Source organism: Lepisosteus oculatus, chromosome 4, assembly GCF_040954835.1.
Source record: "Lepisosteus oculatus isolate fLepOcu1 chromosome 4, fLepOcu1.hap2, whole genome shotgun sequence".
Classification (NCBI taxonomy): domain Eukaryota; kingdom Metazoa; phylum Chordata; class Actinopteri; order Semionotiformes; family Lepisosteidae; genus Lepisosteus; species Lepisosteus oculatus.
The window spans coordinates 31096469-31120318 of NC_090699.1; the positions used below are offsets into that span (position 1 = coordinate 31096469).

General features: G+C 39.9%; 1 protein-coding gene across 3 annotated transcripts; it reads right to left on the reverse strand.

The window, feature by feature from the left end:
* Positions 1-422: 422 nt before the first annotated feature.
* Positions 423-23850, reverse strand: ccar1 (cell division cycle and apoptosis regulator 1). Of its 3 annotated transcripts, none has more exons than XM_015346863.2 (25): positions 23774-23850; positions 22862-23020; positions 21155-21330; positions 20243-20353; positions 18925-18957; positions 18489-18637; positions 18118-18244; positions 14016-14208; positions 13611-13752; positions 13116-13271; positions 12303-12528; positions 11896-12009; positions 11401-11567; positions 10508-10718; positions 9440-9523; positions 8508-8696; positions 7919-8110; positions 7180-7446; positions 5826-5967; positions 5491-5579; positions 5073-5219; positions 4417-4537; positions 3578-3763; positions 2991-3196; positions 423-1683 (listed from the first exon to the last, which is right to left on the reverse strand). In XM_015346863.2, the coding sequence occupies exons 2-25, from the start codon at positions 22962-22964 to the stop codon at positions 1621-1623; spliced, it is 3594 nt and encodes a 1197-aa protein (XP_015202349.1). In that variant the 5' UTR covers positions 22965-23020; positions 23774-23850; the 3' UTR covers positions 423-1620. The 3 variants fall into 3 exon arrangements, with proteins under 3 accessions (XP_015202349.1, XP_015202347.1, XP_015202348.1); XM_015346861.2 differs by having other exon boundaries at positions 18489-18682; XM_015346862.2 differs by lacking the exon at positions 23774-23850 and adding an exon at positions 23335-23425 and having other exon boundaries at positions 18489-18682.

A 23850-nucleotide genomic window follows, 5' to 3' on the forward strand; every position in this document is an offset into this window, starting at 1 on the left:
ACAGATGGTGTGGAAATACCAAGACGTTAAAGTGCAAGCAGACTTTAATATGGAGTTTTATTAATACAGGTTAAGTACTAGAGTAGCAGCTGGATAGAATTTAGCTGGGCATACAGGGACAATCACACTCCTTCAAATACATCAAAAGAAAGAGGCTAACTTCAGTGCTAGAAAATGTTCATACTCGCCAAAACCTTGACGAGAAATTGCGATATTAAATCAATATTGCAGATAGCTCCAACAAAAATCAAAAGTTGTATGTTTTGAGAAGAGAAATTCCAAAGATTACAAAACCCGTTTGCAATAAGAACAATTTAAACATACATGTATTGGTGCTTACTCTCCAAAAACACAATGGTAATGGAGTGAAACTGTGACACCTGGTGGCCTGCTTTCCAAACCAAAAAATGACAATTCAAAAGGACAAAAAAAACTAACCATTTATTTGAACATAACAGCACATTAACAAAAACACACTTCATTGTATTTACCTCATTCAGATTTAATTTGCCTTACTTAAGGTTTTTCCCCAAACGTTATGAAAGAGTGCGTATTTAGGATAAGTGCCACATTTAAGCAATGTGGAGTATATTTAAGCTAGTACACAATCATTTGTGTGGATGTGAGAGCTCAAAGGCTTGCAAGAAAGTGGCTACAATTCATTCTGAGTAAAACTGTACATTCAATTAAGTATACAGCAATTGTATTCTTGTTGCACATAAACTATTCAACTATAAAGTTAGCCTGTGCAAATAAAGGCAAGATTAAAATTCTTGTTTTTACAAAGTGGAAAAAATATAGAATTATAAGTACCTTTTGAAATAAACTTCAAAGCTGTTTGATTTCTGAGGTTTCTGGCAGTTTAAGATAATGGTAATTAAAATGAAACAATGCATAGAACAAAGGCAGAACAATTACCCTTAATTTCATCCTTATTCTGGTAACATGAAAAACAAAGGATATATAATAAAACGGTCATTTATTTTATCAGACAAGCCACCGAGAAACAACTCTTAACATTGAAACTGGTTAACCTGACAAAACTTCTTTCAGTGTTACACTACTGACTTCTGCTGAGGTTGAGATGTGCTACAATTTTTTAAGCTTACCGACATTTACTATGTCAAAGAAAAAAAACAGGCCACCCAGACCATAAATATTAAATGTTTTCAATAATTTAAACTTGTAGGTGCTGGTAATTTGTATTAAAAAAAACAATCACTTTCAAAATAGTTTAATTAGTAATTTTTAAGAAACAGAACCAAGTTAAATTTTGCTAAATTGAAAAAAACTGAAAAAATGGCTTCTAAAATTCAACAATACTGCCACAAGAACACATTTTTTGACCAAAGTATTTTTAATTTTGTAATAAACTTAAACTTAAGTTTTATTATAATTAAAATACATTTGAACCTACAACTTTATGCAGCAGAAAAATATTTTCAAGTGGTAATAATTCTCAGCTGAATTACAAGCAGTTTTTATGATAAGACAACACTCATTCATAAAACTGTACATAGCAATGACCAAATCACTACTTAAGACATGCATTATGGTCTTTTCAGCATCGTGTTATTTACAGCACTATCTAATGGAATCGGTCTTATAGGAAAGGCTGTTTCATGACTCATCAGACCCATTCTCTTGTGATTTTTGGTCACTATCTTCAGAGGGAGAAATGTCCTGGAAGACAGAAGATAAGCAAAACAAACAAAAAATCAAACAAAGATTAATACTGTTCCTATACTGATGCCTTTGTATAAGTCACTAAATTGTGTTCTGACAAATGTATAGTGCCAAGGCTGTAGCCTAGAGGTTGCCAGATTAAATCTAGCCGATGTGGACATCTGAATCAAAACGCAAGCTTTATTAAAGATGCACATGCTACTAGGGTGGGTGGAGCAGAGAGAGCTTATTGTACCAATGATTTCTGTGATCTCCTCACATCTAGCGTCTGGATTTTTTAAACCTCAGCCAAGGCTGTTAGCCTTTAGTCTGACACGAAAGCCCCACCTTCTTTACATTTATATTCTGCAACAATTTAATACATCTTCTAACTTTATTTCCAATGGATTTTTAGCATCTCCTTTCCAATTCTGCTCTGGAAGGCTTACACACACACACACTAAATGGTGTGTGATGATGCTGTGAATGGCAGAAGAAGCAGTGTAGTATTTCAGAAATACCATGTTTTCTAGATCAGTAGCAACAGAAGTTTTAGAAGTACTTCTGAGCATGGTAAACTTAACTTTTGCTCCACAATAAAATGTGTGTGAAACATTAAGAATCCACAGCTAGACCTCCTTCTGACATTTGGTGTATATATAGCCATAAAAAAAACATGCTATTGCAAACAGTCACAATTGAATCAGAAATGGGATCAACATCTAAAAATCAATAGTAAGCCTACAGAGTAACTAGTTTTGTCCAACTGTCCAGCCAGTTAAGATCAAGTGTGGTTTAAGGATCTTTCTCACCATTGTTGCTTGGAAGTTGATTCTTTAATGCTACAGAACACAACACATTTGCAGTGTAGTTTGGTTGTTTTTCTCTACATCCAAAAATGAAGCAGAAAGGATCAAATCATTCTACTACAGATATAGTAAGGGGCTAATGAGTGCCAAATCACTTATCTTTTGTATCAGTGTTATACAGTTACAAATCAATCTTCTAAAAAATAGCTAAAAACCTGTAACTAGGTAAATTAAATTATACCAATTTTCTTATTTCCTGCAGTTAGGCCACCACTGCAATTGATATCAATTGGGCAAAAATACCAAACAGGAAGGGGAGACTAATCCGGGATCGGGGAAAAAATAAGCTTGTGTAATTTGCAGCACTTAGAATAGAGAAACTTGTCTTGTATTGAACATATTCTTGAATGCAGGACCACTGAACATCTTGTTTTTTTTTCCCCAACACATTTTAGGAATCAAAAAAGATAAATTCTTGATTACATATTAATTCTGTATTTAAAAGGTTGTACAAACCTTTTTTAGAACACACTGCACTTCTTCTGTTAAAACCTTCAAATGACTGACTGTTGAGTGCAGTTGGTCTTCAAAGCGGGATCTCTTTTCTTCTGAAGCTTTCAAATTCTCTTCTGTTTGACTAAGGTCATTTTTAATTTCTTCAAGCTCAGCAGAAAGGCTCCTGTTGCTAGTCTCCAGCTGCAAGATGAGTTTTCCATTTTCTTCTGTAATTAACAAAAACAGGCTCTGTTTAGCCCTTGCCAAGTCAGCACAGATACAATTACTACAACTTTTTGAAAATCAAAATCATACCAAAACCTATAAAACTTTATAATCTATTAAATCAAAATGGCAAAAATAAAGGCTATTATACATTTAAAATGAATACAAACATGTTACATAAAATCAATATTCTTCTTTCCCAATACTATGTTCTCATTTTACACCTTTAACTTGACAGCTTTGGCTAACAGCAAATCATTTTTACACTTGATATAGATAAATCAATATGAACATATTACAGGAAGAAATAAGTACATTCAGATTTAGAGTGAACTGTGATGCCTGCATCAGTCTCTTCGCTCAGGGGGATTGCTCTTACATACCGCTCTTGGCCTCCTGTAGAAGGAGCTTCTGTTCAATCTCTTCCCTGGCTTTCTCGCTCTTCTCCAGTTTCTGCATCAGGCTGCCCACGTCGACCATGGCGCCATTATATACGAAGAGACCGCCAGAGCCTTGAGATTCACTGGGTTGCGACTTGGCTTTATGGGAGGACAGCAGTAGTTTGTTTCCTGAAAAACAGAATTCACAAATAAGCAATATCTTCCATGGCTCCAGCTTCATTTATCAATCATGACCTTAAAACTATGAGGAACAACCCATTTTTGTGAGCACAATCTGCAGCACCTTCACATTCTCTAATACAACACTCTGATCTTCAGTAGAGTTGAAGCAATGGGACCTAAAGAAAGAATATTTAATATATTACAACTTCAGGACTGCAAACAGACCTGACACACGCCAGGAAACTTCTAAAAGGACAATTACAATGGCAACAGAGAGAATGAATTACTGCAATAGATGTTTGTATCCCCTCTCAAGTTCCAGAGTAAGAGCTTTGCATTATATATAGGCCTGCCATGATTTCTGCACCATGAACACCTAAGCCCCATTAACTCCTGAACAGAAGTGACACAAAGGTAAGAAGTATGTCAGACCACAGGACGAAAGAAGAGAATCAAATACAAATTTTTGTTTGTCACAAACGGCAAAAGTATGCAAAAGAAACTGGCCTTAACAAGTCACAAGAGACAAGATAGCTCAAGAGTCTAAAACATTAAGCCAAAAGTCTTCACTGGAACGACAAGGCCTTTCTTCCCGACGTACAAAAATAGCTCTCAAACATTCATTTCTCTTTGTTCAACTTTAAAGTACATTTGCTTACCTAAAAGGTTGTCCTGCTGGGCCTCAGCAGTGAGTGGGGCTGGTTCATCTTTTGGTCGATCAGTTAGTTTCCGGTAAAAGCACGATTCCCTAACAACTGGTTTATTGAGCAATTTCTTCACCTGAAAGAAGAGGATTGTGTAATAACCCATGAAACACATGCCACCAAGCAGTCTTCTTTTGTATGTATTTGATATGTAAATTTAACATCTGAACAACTAATCACTACAAAGAAATTATAGGCCTTTTTTTTTAAATCAAGATCTGCTCAGTATCTGAAATCTGATTCTCTGAAATTAAATGGACAAGCTAGTAAAACTGCCCCAGTGCTTTAACTTCATAAACCTTCTGATTATACATCAGAATGCAAATACTGTACATTTGTATGAAAGATACTTGACAGATTAGGTTTTTAAATGTTGGCACCAGATTCTGCCGCACTATTTGAAAGAAAGTTTTATTGGATTTGGAACTTTAAAGATCTTATGACTTGTCCTGGGTATGAGCAGGCAATTTGTTAAACATTAGCTGGACAAGAATGAATAACTTTAAATAAGAGAGGCATGATATAATCAACTCAATAATTGTGGTGCTTCAAGATGTTTAAAGAGAAGTCGAAGCCAAAAAGCATCTTATTTCACATAATATTGACTCCACCTGTGCTCTGGAAAGGTGCAGCCCCAGAGTGTACATGATTTCTTCAACGTCCTTTTCAAGCAGATATCCGCAGTGACTTTGATCAAAGTACACAAAAGCCATTAAAAGGTCTTTATTGTATGTTACCATTTGTTTCTTCTCCTTTTCCTATGGAAAAACACAATAAAATTATTTGATTGGGTAAATTGCTTTTTGCTGTACCTGACAATTCAAAAAGCAGTTGAATTTAAGAAAATGTTAGGTGGATTGGTAACAAACTGCAGCCAAATAAAACCAAGAAAACCAACATGGTTGAAAGTTCTATTTTCATGCAGCCACTCCTTTAAATAGTAATCAACACTAGAACTAATCATTTTCAGTTTAGAACTGTGGCGTAATCTTAACCTGGTTCTGCCTTGGAAAAACATCAAAGACGAACCTTGTCTTTTGAAGACCTCTCTTTAGATTTCCTGTCATCTCTTCTGTCATCCCTTTTGTCTCTTCCATTTGAATCTTCATCATCTTTGTCTACAGGCACAAGGGAAACATGTGGGAGGGAGAATTATCTCTAACCAATTTATCATGAGAACTACAAACCTGATCTATAAAGGGAAGTTTTGCCAAATCAATTCTAATAGTAGCCTAGCATTTGACCTCTCTATAGCAGAAATATAAAAAAACCTTAAAAGTACCACTGTGCTGTTTCTTCAATAAAAATGCTTTTAATTTGGCCAACAGAGCTGGAAATTCATTATGGAATGTCTAAATCACTACCGTCATCATCGTCATCATCTGCTTCCTCAGCCTCCATGGGGTCATACTCCTCTGCGTTCATGTTACTGCTCTCCTCTTCATTATCCTCCTCGTCTTTAGATTCCTCCTTCTTCACTTCTTTTTCCTGGTCCTTCTCATCTTCCTGGAAATAAAAGAGATTTGGTTACGTATTTTGAGCAGATGCTGCGACGAAAACCCCATCCTGTCCAAAAAACACATTTGTAACCAACTAATATCCCTCCATTTGGCAAAACAGTCTGAATGCAGCATAAAAAACTCTGAAATGTCCCCAAAGCAGGCACTATACCACAGCCTACAAACAGTGCTTGGTGCAGGTCTTTGTAAATATAATTAACCGATAAACCATGTATACCCCTATTGCAGAGGGTCCATGTTTCAAAGCAATCATGGCAACAGTAGACCAGGAAGAGAGAAGGTAGGAAAATGGATTGTAAACGTGATATATTTGGTGTATTCAAACTGCAGTTAGAATTTACAAACCATAAGCCACATTCAGGGTCAAGTTTAAAGATATACACACAAAGGCATAACAAGGTAGCAAATGGCCTGTTTCACAGCCCCCTCTTGTGGTCTGTAGGGAAGCTGGTCTCTACATTCATTTACACTTGTGTGCAACTAAATAACATCATAACTGCTGTTAATTATTTTTAAGTAAAACCTAAAACATAAAAAAAGTTAAGACCGTCCTGGCACTGGAAGTACTCAAGAAAGGTAAAGGTTCTGTGCTCCAGAACGGTCTTTGAAACATTCTTCACCATTGTTTTTGTTGCTTTTCTGAAATGTAATAAAAGCTGCAATTCTAGTTTGGTGTGGGATGGCTGAACAAGACGTTATAAACACCTGTATGATTTCACAGCTAGCAAAATTCTGTATTTCAAAAGGTACATCTGCATCACTACAAGGCTCTTTAATTTCAAAAGAAATATACAGCTTTCTGACAAGACTATAAACCACTCTGCTAGAGGATACAAGCATTACAGTTAGAGATGTAATCTAGTTGTCCTGGTGAATTGTTCTTCATGGACACTGTGGGCAGGACATGGTATTAAGTGGTAAGAAGCTGATGCATTCAAAGTTTGTGTGAGAAAGTTTATTGCTGAGAGATACTTGAAGAAGTACCATACTCATGATAGGAACCCTGATGTGTATTTGCTGGGTTACTCAATCTGCTTCAAACCTTTCACTAAAAAGAAGCACTCAGAACTATATGTGAAGCATTACTAAGTAACAGTAGTGCATTAAGTTAAACTACAGCTTCTACTTCTGTGTATGTTTCTTTATTAGAAATACAGAGGATATAACCAGACAGGGTTAACATTTAAAACAAACTCACCTTTTTATCCTCCTTCTCATCAGCACATTTAATTTTTTTCACAGATGGTTCCCCGTTTTCATCTTCCTTCTCCTCTTTTACTTCTTTTTTCATTTCTTTTTTCTCAGCTTCCTTCTTCTCTGCTTCCTTTTTCTCGGCCTCTTTTTTTGCCTTGTCTTTCTTCTCCTTTTTCTCATCCTTCAGAGGTACGGAGGCCAGAGCTTTGTAGATTCTATAACCAAAATCCCTTTGGAGCATTTCATTGAACAACTCTGCAAAAAGGGAAACCTACAAAGAGGAAGACATTACATAATTTCTCTGGGTACATTAAGCCTTCCTGGGTTATCATATATCAACATGAACTAATCCAACTATGGCATCACTCCAAAGAATGATATGAACAACAATGGTTTAACACTATGATAGATATGGGGTAGATTGTCTCTAGTATAACATCATATGATGGAATGAAACAAAAACTTGAGAAGCTCAAATCATTTATAAAGCATGTACACTGCACTAACTTCACAACTTGTTTTTGAAAAAGGAAAAACAATATTGCAACAAAGAAGAAATATTTGAACCAAACTCAGTCTTGGAGTAAGGATCCAGATCAGAATGGTTTACTTAGATTAAAAAGGATGGTTACAGTGTGACAGGAGACATTAAGAATGTACTTCAGACACCACACAATGGTTAAAAATAGAAATTTACTTTAGCCATAAAATTAATATTACTTTAAATAATTATTTGAGCTTACTTCAAATGAATGTTCTTTGTTGTCTTCCAGCCTGTAGTCCAGAAGGACACTCAGGGACATGATGCTGCAGTCAAACTTGCCATTCTTGGCTGCCCAGTTGGGATGAACAATGATGGTGGGCTCCTCTGGCAGGACGTAGCGCCTCTCCCGACGCTGTCGCTCTTGTTCCTCTTGACGTTTTCTTTCTTCTTCCTGAAGTGACATTGGAATAAAAAATGTCATTTTTTCCAAGACATTCAAACCAATAAAAATGAAACAACAACCACTACTCGAGCCAGGCAGAAGCACTTTTGCACAGCCTACTGCAAATTACATTCTAACAACAAAGAGAAGGAAGAAACATCTAGTTGATTTTCTGGCATCTACAGACATTTTTTCATTGATAATCTTCAGAACAACCTTCTCTATACACTTGATATATACGTGACTTTGCACTCCTCAGTAACACTATTACTATTACAACAAATTATAACAATACTGTTTTTAAGACAATGGTCATTTTGTGGCACTGGAACATCTCAGTCTCCGGCTCCACGTTTTAGCTTCTGGAATCTGAGTAAAGCTCACTCGAGTTTGGATCTCTGCCTACCTCTTTGTCTTCCTCTACCCTAGACGGCTCCTCCTCCACTTCTGCCAGGGCCTCGGGTTTCTCTGGCTCCTTCGCCTCATCAGTCTGCTCCTCTACCTTCAGCTGTTTGGTAAGCCTAGCAATCAGCTGGGATTTCAGACCTTTGGAGCTCAAACTACGGCTTTCCAACTCCTTACGCAGATCGTTCACCTTCAGAACACAATTGATTATTGGATTAAAAGACATGTTCATTTAAAAAATGTTTCCCATTTGTGTTAAGTCATACTATTCTCACTGTAGTCATATATGCAAAGCTGGAAGTATATGCACAGACAAGAGCACTTAGCTCATATTAAGTTAAAAAGAAAACAAAGACGGGAAAATAACGCTTACTGTTCATATATACACTGGAAGGTAAAGCAAATGCAAAAAATGAGTATTGGAACCAACCAGTGCAAGTTGGACCCTAACCTGACAGACAATGAGCCAAGGCAGGATGCATTGTGGAAGGGAAGCCTGTCCATCACAGAGAGACACACACATAGGCTCATATAGGGGACAATTTGGGGATGTAAATTAACCTAGGCATTAGGTGGGACTGCGGAAGGTAACTGGAGCCCCTGGAAGAAAGTCACGTAACCAGAGACAGAGCATGCGGGCTTCAAACAGAGAGGCACCCCATGCCACATTCAAACTCTGGACTGCAGAGCAGTGAAGAAGCATCAGTAATCGCCACCCTTTGGACATCCATAATCCCTGGTGCTAACTTGTTAATATTGTGAAGCTCTCCACAAATCTAAGATTCATAAAATAAGATGTATAACCCGAGTTAGACAATGTACCTAACCAAAGCTGTACAGACACCCACTCAGCGCTTCACTTTGGGTATGCGCAAGCCTATTACTAATAATCAGCATGTACAGCGCACTAAACACAAATAAAGTACTGCCCACCTTCATTGACTTCGGATCAAGTTTGGACCAGTGGGTAGGAGTGGATATTTCTTTTGATTCTTCTTCGTCTTTCTCTTCTTCCTCCTGGATCAAAACATGTTGACAAAGAGAAGAAATAAAAAATAAACATGCTACTTCTACAGTGGTCTGCCACTCATTCATTCTGAAACAAAGTTGATCCGTGCAAGTAGCAAGGCCACAACTGTCTCTCATTGTCTCCTCCTATTAAGTTATAGGTAAGGTAAGATACACTGCTACATTACATGGATGTTCTCTAGCTTTTTAAAGACCAAATGCGACCATCAGCCAATCAAAGCCAGATCTGTGGAATACAAAAAGGTCATCAATGACAGTAGGTCCAAAGGATGTATAAGACAGGTGCACACAAAGCTGGTTTCCAAACTGTGTGTGTTTTCCCTAAGCCTAGCTGTACTCCACCGCTTGAAGATTATTATTTCTAGTCCCTCGAAAAGATTGGAGACTGTCGCTCAACCAACTGCCCTGGAAAATCAAGCACTTCAAAAAGGGTCTAATACAGAGTCCAATCGGAGAGTACCACAAATCAAAAGGGACAGACAAGAGACAGAATTTAGAGGTTTTGGAATACGGCATATACTGGCAAAATAACAAGGCTGAGACACTCAGCAAAACAACTGGTCCTCCAGTTTCCAGCACATATATTTTTGAGGCTTAATCCCACACTGAAAGGCCAATCAAATTAGCTTCACATATACCCATAATCTCAAATGTGCAGATGACATTGCATGAAATTTTGTTCTGTTATTTATTGAAAAATGCAGTCCTAAGAATTGACAGTTGCTGAGACACCAAGCTGGAAGCTGTTTTACCAGTTGCAACAGTAAGACCTATGCTCCTTCCCCTGCATGTAACTGCTTTGTAGTGTTTGGATGGAGTGGGGAGGGAGGGAGGTGGTAGCCGGGTGGGAAGAGGGGAGTATGGACAGGTAAACGGGATTGAATATAGACTTTTTATTTTTGTTTTTTTTGTGCCTGTTTTTCCTGTGCCTGTGAGAAGCGGAAATAAGAAAAAGGGATTAGCGTTCAGTGCCTGTTCTCCATCAGCCTCCTTTCGTTCAGCCAGGAGCTTCTCTGCCAGCTGCTCCTTGAATCCTCGGGAGAGCGACTCCCATTCTGAGCGGGTAGGAAGACAATGCCAAACATCCGGGAGAAATAAAACCACTGTCTCCACATGAGCAGGAACTGTACGCCCCTTGTGTGTCTCCTCAGGGCGGTGATAGCGAATCTCTGCAAAACGATACCTGTCGCAAGGGAAGAAGCGTATTGGAAAGAAACATTCTATAAGACATCTTAAAGAGCCTACCACAAGCTTACACTTTCCTAACTCCCCCAGTTCTGTCCAGCTCTTAAACAACCTATAGGCTCCCCACCCTCTCCATTTCCTCCCCATAGGCAAAAATCTGCAGATCCAAAGTAGCTTCTCATCTTGAATGGCAGCCACAATTTCTAAAGGTTCACACAAAAAAAAGACAGGAAACCTGGACACATTCGCTTTTTATCACTCCTCGTGTGCATATTGTGTGTGTGTGCAAGTTAAATGACTGTCCCTTTAGGAAGGGGACAGATTACAGACCCAGAGGGTTATCAAGGAAATAATAAAAGAAAGTTATATATAAAAAAGAAAAAAAAAGAAAATAATGAGGCCATGGACGACGACTCCTCCAGCACAGCTCTTGAGCGACAGAATTAATGCATTCACCACATCAAAGTCAATCGGGATTGCTTTGCAGGACATTAGCATAGACAGTTGAAAATTGAAAGAAAATTAATAATCATTTTTAAAAAGCATCCAACACAGAAATAGGATACAAAATGTGTGAAGCATGCAGTCCTTCAAGACCATTTTAGTACCACAGCTTATCAATATTTCAACACGCATCAAATGATACAATTATAATAAATCCTGTACAAGTTTATACTTACCACTGCGTGCACATACTCAGGTCAATGCCTGTGAGTGCCTTACAACAACGTATAGCAGTCTTTATCAGGACAGATGCATCATTTTCTGGGTCAGCTCCATCAAGTGAAGGAGACCAATGCCCTCCAATGGCCATGGCTTCATCCTTGCCTTTCATTCCGACTAAGAACTAAAGAAAACAACTTTAAACATTAGGCTCCTGAGGGAAAACAAAATCCTTACTCATCTTGCAAGAAAAAACATTGAAACATTGAAATGTTGGAATGAGAAGCTTTTGGAGAGAACTTTCACTTTCCAAAAGTAAAAATGTAGCTATGAAACTGCTAGTGTTAACCAATGCTTGACATAAGTCTGTATGCCACAGTCTGGCATTATAATTCATCTTCACTAGAGAGCAGGGATCAGTAGTTTTTATTCCACATGATTACTTCAGAAATGGAATAGGATCTGACATCATTTCTTGCTCTCCAGCAGCATTGCGAATGTGAAATTTATACCTTTATCAGTCGTGCTGGATGCTGAAACGAATCCCTCAGCTCCTGTGGATCCTCAGAAAGGGCACAAGACTTATGATAGAGATCCTCTAAGCTTGGGTTTGCCAAGAGCATCACCTGGAGAACAAGACATGTCAATTTTAAGTCAAGACCAGGTAAACCATTTTGTTCTAACTAAACTTTACACTCCTTGAGAATTTTAACTATTTAACCAATTCCATTGTTATCCTCTCAAGTAAGATACCCCCGATTAAAAGACTACACGTGTTGATCAAAATATGTTTTACGTGAATTATTCGACATTTGAAGAATTCCCTGCCCATCAGTTTTACGTATGTACTGCTATCTCATGCACCACCAAATAGTTACAACATAAATAACATGAAGAACATCATAAAAACACCAGTCACCTTTGCGCTGTATGAGTGATTGGCATCTGCAGGATCCAGTACTGCAGTGTTCTTTACCAGAGGATCCACCTCTTTGTGCATGATGTGAAAGTTACAATAATTTCCAAACTGAAAGGGTCGGGACACAGGGAAGGCATCCACCCAGGTGAACTCCGCATTAAAGAAATCGCTGGGGATGTACAGGTTCTGGTAACGTCTTCTGAGCTCCATCATGTCACAGTTAGAGCTGGGAAATGGAAAGATGGGGAGATCATGCGCATCGTGTCTGATTCTATCATGCAGAAAGCTTCTGCAGACTGCAGAAAAGAACATGGGAGCAAATATCAAGTGTATTAACAGATCTCTACAAATTCATTCTAGTTTGGCTGAACCAACGCTGAATTCAAGCAAAGTATCTATATGAGAACCATTGTTGTCCGTGTGGACAAAGTTCAATTGTAGACAGACCAACTAACTGTAGACTACTATTTTAAATTTTAAACCCACATGCAAGGGGACAAGAACATTTTACAACACGTGCTGCCATTCTACATACAAAGTTTACTGGTGAATTTTTCTCAAACATAAGCTGACTGAAGCAGTCATGTTCAAACTACTTGCAAGATCTGCATGCTTTTTTTTGAACAGAACATAAACAAGGCTTTATTTTTACAAAACTGTAGACAGAAACAGACTATAAGCATTACGGTCAGGTAACATGCATCCTGACATCTTTGGTCTTCTGACGCTGAAACTTTCACCAATTGGCTCATTTTACGTGGGCAATGAGTTAGGAAAAATGCAGGTGATATGCAAGATCTGACTTGGACCTACCAGTCGAGGGAGAATTTGGAGAACTGCACAGTGTATCGTGGGACAACTCTGCGAGGCCTCCTTGGGGACCTGTCTCTGCGAGGAGAGCGATCTCGAGAGCGCTTGCGTGTGGGGGAGCGTTCGCGGGACCGCCGCCTGTCTCGGTCCCTCTCGCGGCTAGTGGCAGGAGAGAAGAGGAGAAGGATCTTTTTTGAGGGGACTAAAACCAAATCAAGTTTAAGATTCTTAAAAGAATGTGATTAGTTCACAGACGGGAATTTAAGGATACTGAATTGCAATTCTGAAACACATTTACGGAGCAGGAGGCATCCAACTCGGTAGTCAAGGCTGTCATGTATGTGCTGTAGATAAGAGACTGTGTTCTGTAATCTTTTGAGAAGATTCAATGTTTTGTTTCTATGACAAGTCAAACTTTTAGTGGTCAAAACACTGAATTTCATACGGAAAAAAAAAGCTCCCAAAGGCAGGACAAGGTGATAAAACACGGAGGCTCACCTGCGGTCATCTTTCCTGATCATGAGGTCCGCCCTGTCATTGCGTCCAGGGAACCTGGGTGTGGGATCCAGCCTGCGGGCCGGCTGGGGCTGGGGCATCATGCGCACTGGCGGCTGGAGCAGACCTCCCGAGAACACACAGTCTGCCAAAAGAGAAACACTGGCCGTCACCTCCTTCACTTCACCGCACAACTACCGAGTCAGACAGAGTGCTGATGATTATGAAAACTACAACTTGACCCGCTTTAAGTATTAAAACAGATTTTTCTATATTTGAAGAATTAATACATTAACCATAAGCAAACCTATATAGAACCATGCCTGACTCTTATAAAGTAGTATTGCTTACTGTATTATTATTGACAGAGCTCCTGAAAGCACCGTTAGGAGGTGGCCTTGATCCTACCTTTGGGGGGCGGCTGGGGCAGCAGGGGCTGCGGTGGGTTCTGCAGCAATGGCGCCAGAGAAGCGGCTGACAGCTGCGCCTGGAGCAAGGAAGGAGGAGGAGCCTGGGCAGGAACGCTGAAGGTGGTGGGCGGAGGCAGGGACTGCATCATGGTCGGGCCAGTCTTCATCATGGTCGGCCCTGGGGGCTGGCTCTGCAAGAACAGGGAGGACACCGCTGCGTTAGCCTCTGAAACATCGGCGAAAGGGGCAGGTCACACTGACAGAGCATGTTCAGTCTCGGTCAAGGTTACAAGCTTCTTCAATGCCGGTGCCCAGCTCAACCGAAGCTGGGCTCGCGCGCGCTGGAGCGGCCGATGTTAGACTGGTGTGTGGTGTGTTGGCACAACAGGAGCTGCCTGGAAAATGGGGCAGGAAACTGTCCAACTAAGACATCTAGAAAATTAAATGTTGAGACTGCTGACAGGACATTTCTATGTCTCACATGGCAGACAAAACATCCTATACATCTCATATTGAGGCTATTTTGGAGTTTCTAATCCAGAGAAAAAAAAATATCAAATATTCATCTAATCTCATTTTATAAAAAAAAATCTAAATCTAATGGTTGACCAAAACCACATCAAGCCATACAGGGAACTGCTATGACAAAGTTTTTGAATTCAGGTACAGCCTAATTCAAGCTGTTTTTAAATTCTATTTATTCATTTTGGGATTTTCACAAGCACACAATCAAATGCAAAATAAGTGTCATCCGATGGATACATTCAACACAGAAAACCAAGACATTTATACAGTCATAAAATACAATTGATAGAGAAATGTAGAGAAAGCAAAAAAGGAAAAAAAAAGTAAATGATAGAAAATCATTGTTCAAGCCCCTTAGACGTACAGCTGCACAATGAGGTCATGGCAGACAGGACAAGCTGAGCACTTCAAACCGAGATAAGATTGGCTGTCCAGTGGAACAGAACACTTAAACTTTCTCGAAATGAAGCTTCTGCACAAGACCATGAACCCCAATGGGCAAAAGGAGGTAGACCACTGTACTAATAAAGCAAAGGGCAGAGTGACAGACCGTATCCTCAACACATCAAGTTCATGTACTGGCTTTTATTGAACAGTAGACAATGTCCCAATGCAAATCTTCATTTGAAGCCAAATTAAATCTTAATGTCCTTGTTAGTAATACCCAGGACAAGAAACTCAAGACCTGTGTAGCAGATAGCATTAAGACAATCAATATCAATCACAGGGCAAAGATAAATCATACTAAAGCCAGAAAACACCATATATACAGTGGTGGCCAAAAATACTGGCACCTTTGCACTTTTTACAAACAACTCAATTTTCTCTAAAAATAAGTTTAAAATTGACCAAAGTATTTGGTCACCACAATTCTTTATCTCATTGTTAATATTACAGAACCTTTGTTTTTGATTCAGAACTTAATATATCCTTTTAAATCAGAAAATAAAAAGATGGTATTAACAAAATTGACACCCCAGACTCAATATTTGGTAGCACAGCCTTTGGTCAAAGTAACTGTAATCAAGTGATTCCTATGGCCATCGATGAGCTTCCTCTACTGTACTGGCAGTCTGGCCCACTCTTGCGCAAATGTCTCCAGTTCTCCCAGATTTGAAGGGTGTCTTCTCCCAACTGCCGTTTTCAGATCCCTCCACAGGTTTTCAATTGGATTTAGATCTGACCGCTTCAGAACAGTCCAGCGTTTTGTCTTGAACCATTCCTGGGTGCTTTTTGAAGTGTGTTTGGGGTCATTGTCATGCTGGAAGACCCATGACCTTTGACGGAGACCCAGGTACTGACAGAGACTTCTGACATTGGCTATGATATTGCGCTCCAAAATGCCTTGTTATTCTCCTGATTTCATGATGCCATGCACATGTTCAAGGCATCCAGTGCCAGTGGCAACAAAGCAACCCCAAAACATGTTCCATGCCCTCCTCCATGTTTCACTTTAGGGAAGGTGTTCTTTTCTTTAAAGGTTTCATTTCGTTTTCTGTAAACATACAGAGGGTGTGCTTTACCCAAAAGCTCTAATTTGGTCTCATCTGTCCACAAGACATTCTCACAGAAGGATTTTGGTTTTGGCAAATTGCAGTCGGGCTTTCTTGTGTCTCTCTCTCAGCAGTGGGGTCCTCCTGGGTCTCCTACCATATAACCCACTTTCATTAAGTTGGCGACAGATGGTGGAAGTTGAAACTGTCGTACCTTGTGTCCGGAGGTCAGCTTGAATCTGTGTGGCAGTTGATTGAGGTGCTTTCTCCACCATTCGAACAATCCTTTGCTGCAATCTTTGATCAAGTTTTCTCTTGTAGCCACATCCTGGGAGGTTAAACTTCTTCATAACATTACATACGGCGGAAACAGGAACATCAAGATCTCTGGATCTTGTAGCCTTGAGATTGTCCATGCTAGGCTACAATTTTGTGTCTGACCTCCTCAGACAATTCTTCAGTTTTATTTTTCATCCATGCTCATTATGGTACACACAGTAACACAAAACAGGAGGATGAGTCCTTTTCCTATTCCAACAGGTTGAAAGAGTAATTTTTATATTGTAGGCACCTGCAACTCACCACAGGTGAGTTCAATTCCAAAGTAAAGGAGAATCACCTGCTTGAAATTAACTATTCCTAACTACTTGTAGAAAGTGCCAATAATATTGTCCAGGCCATTTTAGGATTTCCTGTGGAATAAGCTAAGATTTAGTAAATTATTCAGCTTTTTTGTTTTGTTCCACTGCAAACCAAAAAAATACATATGGGGATACAAATAGATTTTTTGATTTCAACTATTTTCTGGAAGAAAATTTGAAAAATGTGAAAGGGTGCCAATTTTGTTGGCCACAACTATTTAACAAGATAACGTCCTGTTATTTCCTGTTGAATGCAGCAAAAACTAAACTACTAAACATAGAATACAGTAGGCATGAACGTTCAAAATATAAAGATTGTCTCCAACACTTACACATATATAAACAATACGCTTGCTGCCTGAAAACTATAAATGGAAAATAAGTGCCTGACTCATTCATCTATAAAAATTCTAAGAGAAAAATATTTTACACTTGGTGATGGAAGCACTGTAAATTCTCTGAATGTAGCTTCAAAAGACAGTCAACATTATCAAAACTGGTTCACCAATCAAAACAAAATCCTGTGTCAAAAAACCTGGTCTGGTTTTAAGTCTAAGTCATACTGTCATTGCTTACTAGACTACTGCAGACCTGATCAGTAATCACCCCGTAACACAGGAACTCATTACTATCCTATGAACTCAAACGTATAGATAAAATTCTTACAACTGACTTTTTGGAAACCTGGAAATTTATCCATCAAGCATTTATGAGCAAGGAGCATTTAAAAGACATACAAGTTAAACGAATCCTACACAGAAATTGAACAGTAGTCAGAGTAGAAAATATACAGAATTTTTAAAAAATTACCTAAAGAAAAAAACCCATCATCCAAATATGACACAAGAATACAGTTTTCACTATCCTCCCAAGACCAACTCATGTATAGCAAGTGACATTCAGGAAAAAACTGGATTCTTCCCTTTCCTATGGAGTGTACAGCAAATGATGATGAGAAATACAATTTCAGCACCATTTCTACATACACTCAAGTTACATAAATATTGTAAAACATGAAATACAACTGTTCTGGTTAGCAATCCCTCCCGTCTTAATATACTTCCGGTGAGTAATAAAAAAGGGTTCTGCAGACTGCTAACTTTTCTCGGGAGAGTAATTGTGCAGTTTTACCAAAGTGTCATTGAGCTGGGAACAAGAGGTGCAAATACTTCAAAGGGAATTCACCCAAAGCTTTTTGACATTTTGTCTAGCATCCATTTGCAGTGGGACTTTTTCTGTAGAAAGACAATCCTGCTTCAGAGTAAATACATGCCGACTAAGGGGAAATTTAAGGTAAGAGCTGGGACTGCTGTAACTACATATATAAACAAATTAAGAACAAAATAATATAATCATAAAAACAAAAATTACATTTATTAATGAAGCTCAAGTTAATATATTTAACAACAGGTGTACAGCAGGCATGAGAGAAACCACTCACCGACTGCGGAGCGATCTGAGGTAGAGTCTGTATCCTCTGGGCATTCCACTTGAAAGGCATGTTAGGATTGTACAGAGCTTCAACCAGAACGCGGTCGCCCACCTGCGGGGTCTTCCCCTTCACAGCACTAGAGAAGAGATCAGCATTTTCACAACAAGGTTCTAGTACCAAAAGAAGACCAAGTTAGCAAATAAAGTTTGTGCCAATTCCTGTTTTTAACTACAAATACCATTCTAGAGTATATTCTTTATACACACAAAAAGTCCAAATGTTTGGTTAACAACTTGTGCAATTGGGAACAAATGGCAAGCAAGTACAAAAGCCAATGGAAACGTAAGAGGCACTTCTGTCCTCGCACCACTGTTATTCACCTTAGTTGAAAAAAGACATCTTCATCTACAAATCCAAAGGTGTCATGCAGTTTAGTGACGACTCCGGTGAACACACGCTGCTTCTGCGGCTGGGTCTGCTGCTGGCTGGATCTTGGTGTTGGATAGGAGACTGTGATCTGGGCAGCTGGCTGAGGGTTAGACAGGCTCAGACTAGTAGGCAAGGCCACTGGAGGCTGCAAAACCGTGTGCACAGTTGTCCTTAGCAATACTGGACAAGCATGAAGATAGCACATAGTAGGGCTCACAATATTTGTTTTATAACAAGTTTTTCTTTTTGTTTGTCAATCTGTTCACGTTTTACCAATGACAAACAAGTACTTTAAGCAAACAGGCATCAAAATAGCTTTAGAAACAATCACTGCTGTACAGACGTACAATAAACATGCTATTGTTAAAGCTTAAAGCTCAGTTTTACCTGTGAAAGCAAGGGTTGCTGGGGCTGCTGCATCTAAAAAATTAAGAACAAAATTAGAAATAGAAAAATACAAGTTTTTATTACTGTATAAGTGCAAATTCATAGCTATTGCCACAGCAGTACAGCAAGATAAAGATTTGCAGACAATCACAGACATAAGTCTACAAAGCTGCCAGCTTTTGGAAAATAGGTGATTCCTTCAGAGTTTTAGTTTTCAAATTTGTAAAACAGTTTTAAGTTAAATGAAATTATTTCTGAGGCAATATAACTGATCAATATACTATTAGATCAACAGTCAAATCTGAAGACTTTTTCAGTGTATAGGAGTTAGGCCAAGTGAATGGCCTGAGAAAACAGCTTCAATTTAATTACCTATCTTTATTGCAATTAAAAATAAATCTATTATTTCAATTACTTTACTCATAAATTTGTGCAATGTGGCCTCTCTTTAAGACATATACGAGCTGCACTGTACTGTGACCTTCTGCATTATTTTGCATTAAAGTGTTAGAATTTTTCCCACAACTCTGTGGAAAGCATTGACATTTCTGGCAAATGATAGTTTTACAGTGATAATAAACCGTTAGGTTTTACTTAAAACATTTCTAAGTAAGAACCTTTGGAAAACACTGTTGAACAAACTTTAGTCTACTTCAAACGTCTTTCCTATAAAAGTGTAATAAAAAAATGGTAAAAAAAAATCACACCTAAACAATGGCTGTATAACTGAACTTCAGATTAGAATATTTGCAATCTACTTGTAGTCATTTTTAAAAATAAGAATAGCATAAACATCAACATCAAGCAATGAAAAGGTTAGCTCCATTTTTTTACATGACTGTACTACGTTCCATAAATGACCAAAAATGATAAAACACCAGTTAATCTTCAAGCAACACTGCTGCTTAAGTTATTTAAAAACACAAGGCAAAAAACAAAAAGGCATCTTGTTTTTTATTCTCTGCTCAAGTAGAACCTATAGTTTGAAGCTTACCCCTAAAATTGGGCTAGAAAACTGAATTCCATCAATCAACAAATTATAGTTGGTGTTAGAGGCCCTGATATTCAGCCACAGCAGAGGTTAGCTCAGGAAGTGCATGGTCAAGAGTCCCTTGGAAAGAATTTGATAATATGATGGTCAATATTATGGGCCACATCGTGACCTTTATAACAACAGACTCTCACATCAAGGAGAAGAAATACAGCAGCCTTGCTGTTGCCTTTACCATCACCTGAATATGCCCAAGTCCTCTACAACTCTGAAGTTCTGAAACATAGAAGGAATACCACGTACACGTCGGCCCGTCCAGGGACTTACCTGCTGCTGAACGCTGTAGAGTGCCTGCTGAGGGGGTGGCTGCTGTTGCTGCTGCTGCTGCTGTTGTTGTTGTTGCTGCTGCTGCTGTTGTTGTTGCTGCTGCTGGTACTGCTGCAAGGCAGAATTCGGCAATATGTGATTTAATATTATATCGATGTAAGATTTGTGACAGTATGCGGACAGTATTGCAAGATATTGAACACTTTCACTGCAGATGCTGCATTCCACACTACACCAATACATCTCTGATGGCTTAAGACACAGAATCAGTATAACAGAAATCCCTGGAAAATTATCATGAAACCCATTGTAGATTCCTTGTGTACATGAATGCTAATGTAACAATGACTGGAAAACCAAAATACAACTGACAAAAACATAAACCCAAGCCCTGAAATATTGTTTGCCTGGATTATCACTTCTGAACATCACTCAGATTTCACAAACTAAGCAAGGATGTGCCTAGTGGTGAAAGTGGTGTTTGTGAACTAGTAGATGACACTCTTGTGGCTGGACCACAATTCCCCAGATCTGTATTTGGGACACTGTGATATAGGAGTATTCTGTGGATGACATGGCAAACAGGTTTCGACTGTTTGGTCGTTAAAAGATCCCATGCCACTGTGTGTTGAGGAAGTGTTAACTCCAGCGGCCTGGTTAAATTACATCTTAGGCCAGCACTACCTGGCTCCCCATAAATTACATCAGTTTTAATTTCTAACTCCACCTAATCTGCTGTGCAGTGGCAGTGCAGATGCACAATGGGGAGGTATCCACACCCATGTGGGTGGAGTCTGTGGCGATTCCCTCCTGTACATCTATGAAGCACTGGGAACAGTCCCGGCAGTCCCGGGGACATGCTCCGTGAGAAAGGCGAGGTGTAGCGGAGAAGGGGGCGGCGAGCTCCCCTACCTGCTGCAGGGCCGCGGCGGCGGCGGCGGCCGCCTGCTGCTGCAGGGCGGCGGTCTGCTGGGACAGCTGGTAGCTGGCGGCGGACTGCGTGTTGAGGCCGGCGGCCGCCAGCGCGGACTGCTGGGAGTACATCCCGGGAGAGGCCCCCAGGAGAGAGGGCGGCTGGACTCCCAGAGCTGCAGAGAGACGCCGAAGGGGTAACAGCAACAGGATTCATAGCAGTGAATATTCATAGCACATGGCCTGCTGGCGCCCGACTTGTTTAAGACACAAACATCTTGGGTGCTGTAAAGCGGGACATTCTCTATTTCCTCTTTGAAACAGTTATTTTCATAGACCGCTTTCACTAAGACGCGAGTCTGCAAACTTACAAAATGCAACTTGGGAAAAGCGACAACATCCCATAATGCTTTAGGGAGATGGGGAATCTGGTTTTGTTGATTACAGAGGTAACTAGAAAGTTTAGCCTGTGTTGAGAGTGCATTCCCTCTAGATTACCACGTCCTAGGGAATAAAGAGCAGCTCCAATAAGTATGTCTACACTTGGTGTAGAAATACTCTATGAAATGAATTTACAATTGGCCTAAAAAGCAAAAAGAAATGTTGAAACATATCCTGAAAGAATATACAAGTCCGTCACACATAACACTGTTAAATGTATTTTTATCATTCTGGGCATCATTTTATTTTCAGCCATACACAATGGTAATATATACGCTACTTGTACTTTAAAACACAACATCCATAGTTAAAAACAAATTGCTGCCTGACGCACTGCTTTTACTGAAACAATGTCATAATTACATCTACAGTACCTGACAATTATGCAAACCAGACTGGGCAAACCTGACAATTTCAGAGCTACACAACACAGACATTACTCACACAATAAGTCATTTGCATTTTTTGGTATATCAACACCATGATTTCGGCCCTTAAATTGGATTTAAATGATACAGGTAAGGCTTGTGAAATATGTTCTATAGCGCTGTTTCTGGGCTTGCTAACATAGACCAATTATGTCAACAATTGATTGAAATAAGAGTAATTAAGAGTCCTCTGTGGAATGCAAAATTACACATGGCAGCCCACCGGGACCAGAAACAAATACAAGCGATTTATAGGCGGAATGGGACACAGCTGTACTCTTAAGCGAGAGATTTAACTTGCACTCAATCCACAACACGTCTATCAATGGGCAGTCAAATTGTCTTTGAAAAGCTAAACAAAAGGAGGTTATTTCAATGCAGTCACAAAAAAACAACAACAACATACCTATATGATTTTTTAAAAAGGTACACTTCCTCCTAATAACACAATAAAACCCATCAACCCGCCCCCCCAGCCACCGGGCAGCTGACCCGGGTGGAAACAGTTCTATAAAGGGGCTGTAACTGACGCGTCCCCTTTTTAGTTCATGATATGTACATTATGTAATGTTAATACATTCAAACAGTAATATTACAATAAGGAAAACAGTAAGATATTCGCTAAAGGAGGGGGGGGGTTCCATACGACCAAACCTGTCTAGTTAACAGCCTGCAGATCAGGAGAACTGAAACAGATTATAATTATAATTACACGTCTTATTACAATAGTATAATTATATGAACGTTTTTTTAAAAAATATTGGAAAACAAAAGACGAATCTTGCTCCATGTAAGCACTACAGCAGACCGAAAGCTCGCCCGCCCGCCCCACACTCACAGTGCAAGCTGTTGATGTCCAGGGACTGGCCGGGCTGGGACACCGCCGTGGCCGCGAACTGCGCCGCCCACGGCGGGTTCTTCTGGCCTCCGAACTGAGCCATGGCGCTCCGGACAGCTGCCTGCTGTTTGCTGCGCGGTACTGCGACTGTTGGCGGACCTGAGGCAGAGAGGACAAGAAATTGTGTGCGGAGAAAAACCAGGACGGGATTCAACCGTGTTCAGTCGCAGGATGAATGCAGTATTACATCACACGCAAATAATACTACCAAGAGGCCACGGATATCAAATACCACTTCTCTAGAGCTCTGTGGGGTTTTTCAGCACTTGTAAAACACGGAGAGAGACCAGCAGGAAACGCATTCAGTAAAACCTACACGGTACATTCAAATATTAAGGGCGATAAACAAGCAGCGGACAAGAGCTCACTGTTGGCCTTGTCATTGACCCAGCGACAAACAGCGCTCAACCTACCCGCACAATGAAACCGAGGACTTCTCCGCCTCGGCTAGACTGGGGGGAAAACCACGTCTTTTGCAACTACAGACCACAACTGAAATACAGTTTTGTCGACGGGGCGCAAGACTGTTGCTACAGAGTAAATACACATTTGCGCCGGAGAAGCCAGCGAACACATTTCGTCCCGGAGCAGCCCGTAGTAAAAAGCACAATCATGGTGGCCGTGCTGTTTTGTTTTCGTGCAGTGCAGGACGGGATAATTAAAAGGCCCCAGGCCCGGACTCGTGGTGAATACTCTGAAGGGCTCTTAAAAACCCAGCATGTTTGCTATTCTCCTCCAGCGGCTCAGCTGCGCACTTGGCAATCAAAGCTTAACGTCGCCCGGGGCACACGAGACGGCCTTTACATGTTTATTTCATTATTAATCTCGTATCCTGGCAGCACTCCGTCTTACCCTGTCCTCTGGTAGCTCACGGGGCACCGGCGAAGACGGATAGGACTGGATACTAACCCGTGAGGCGCATGCGCCGG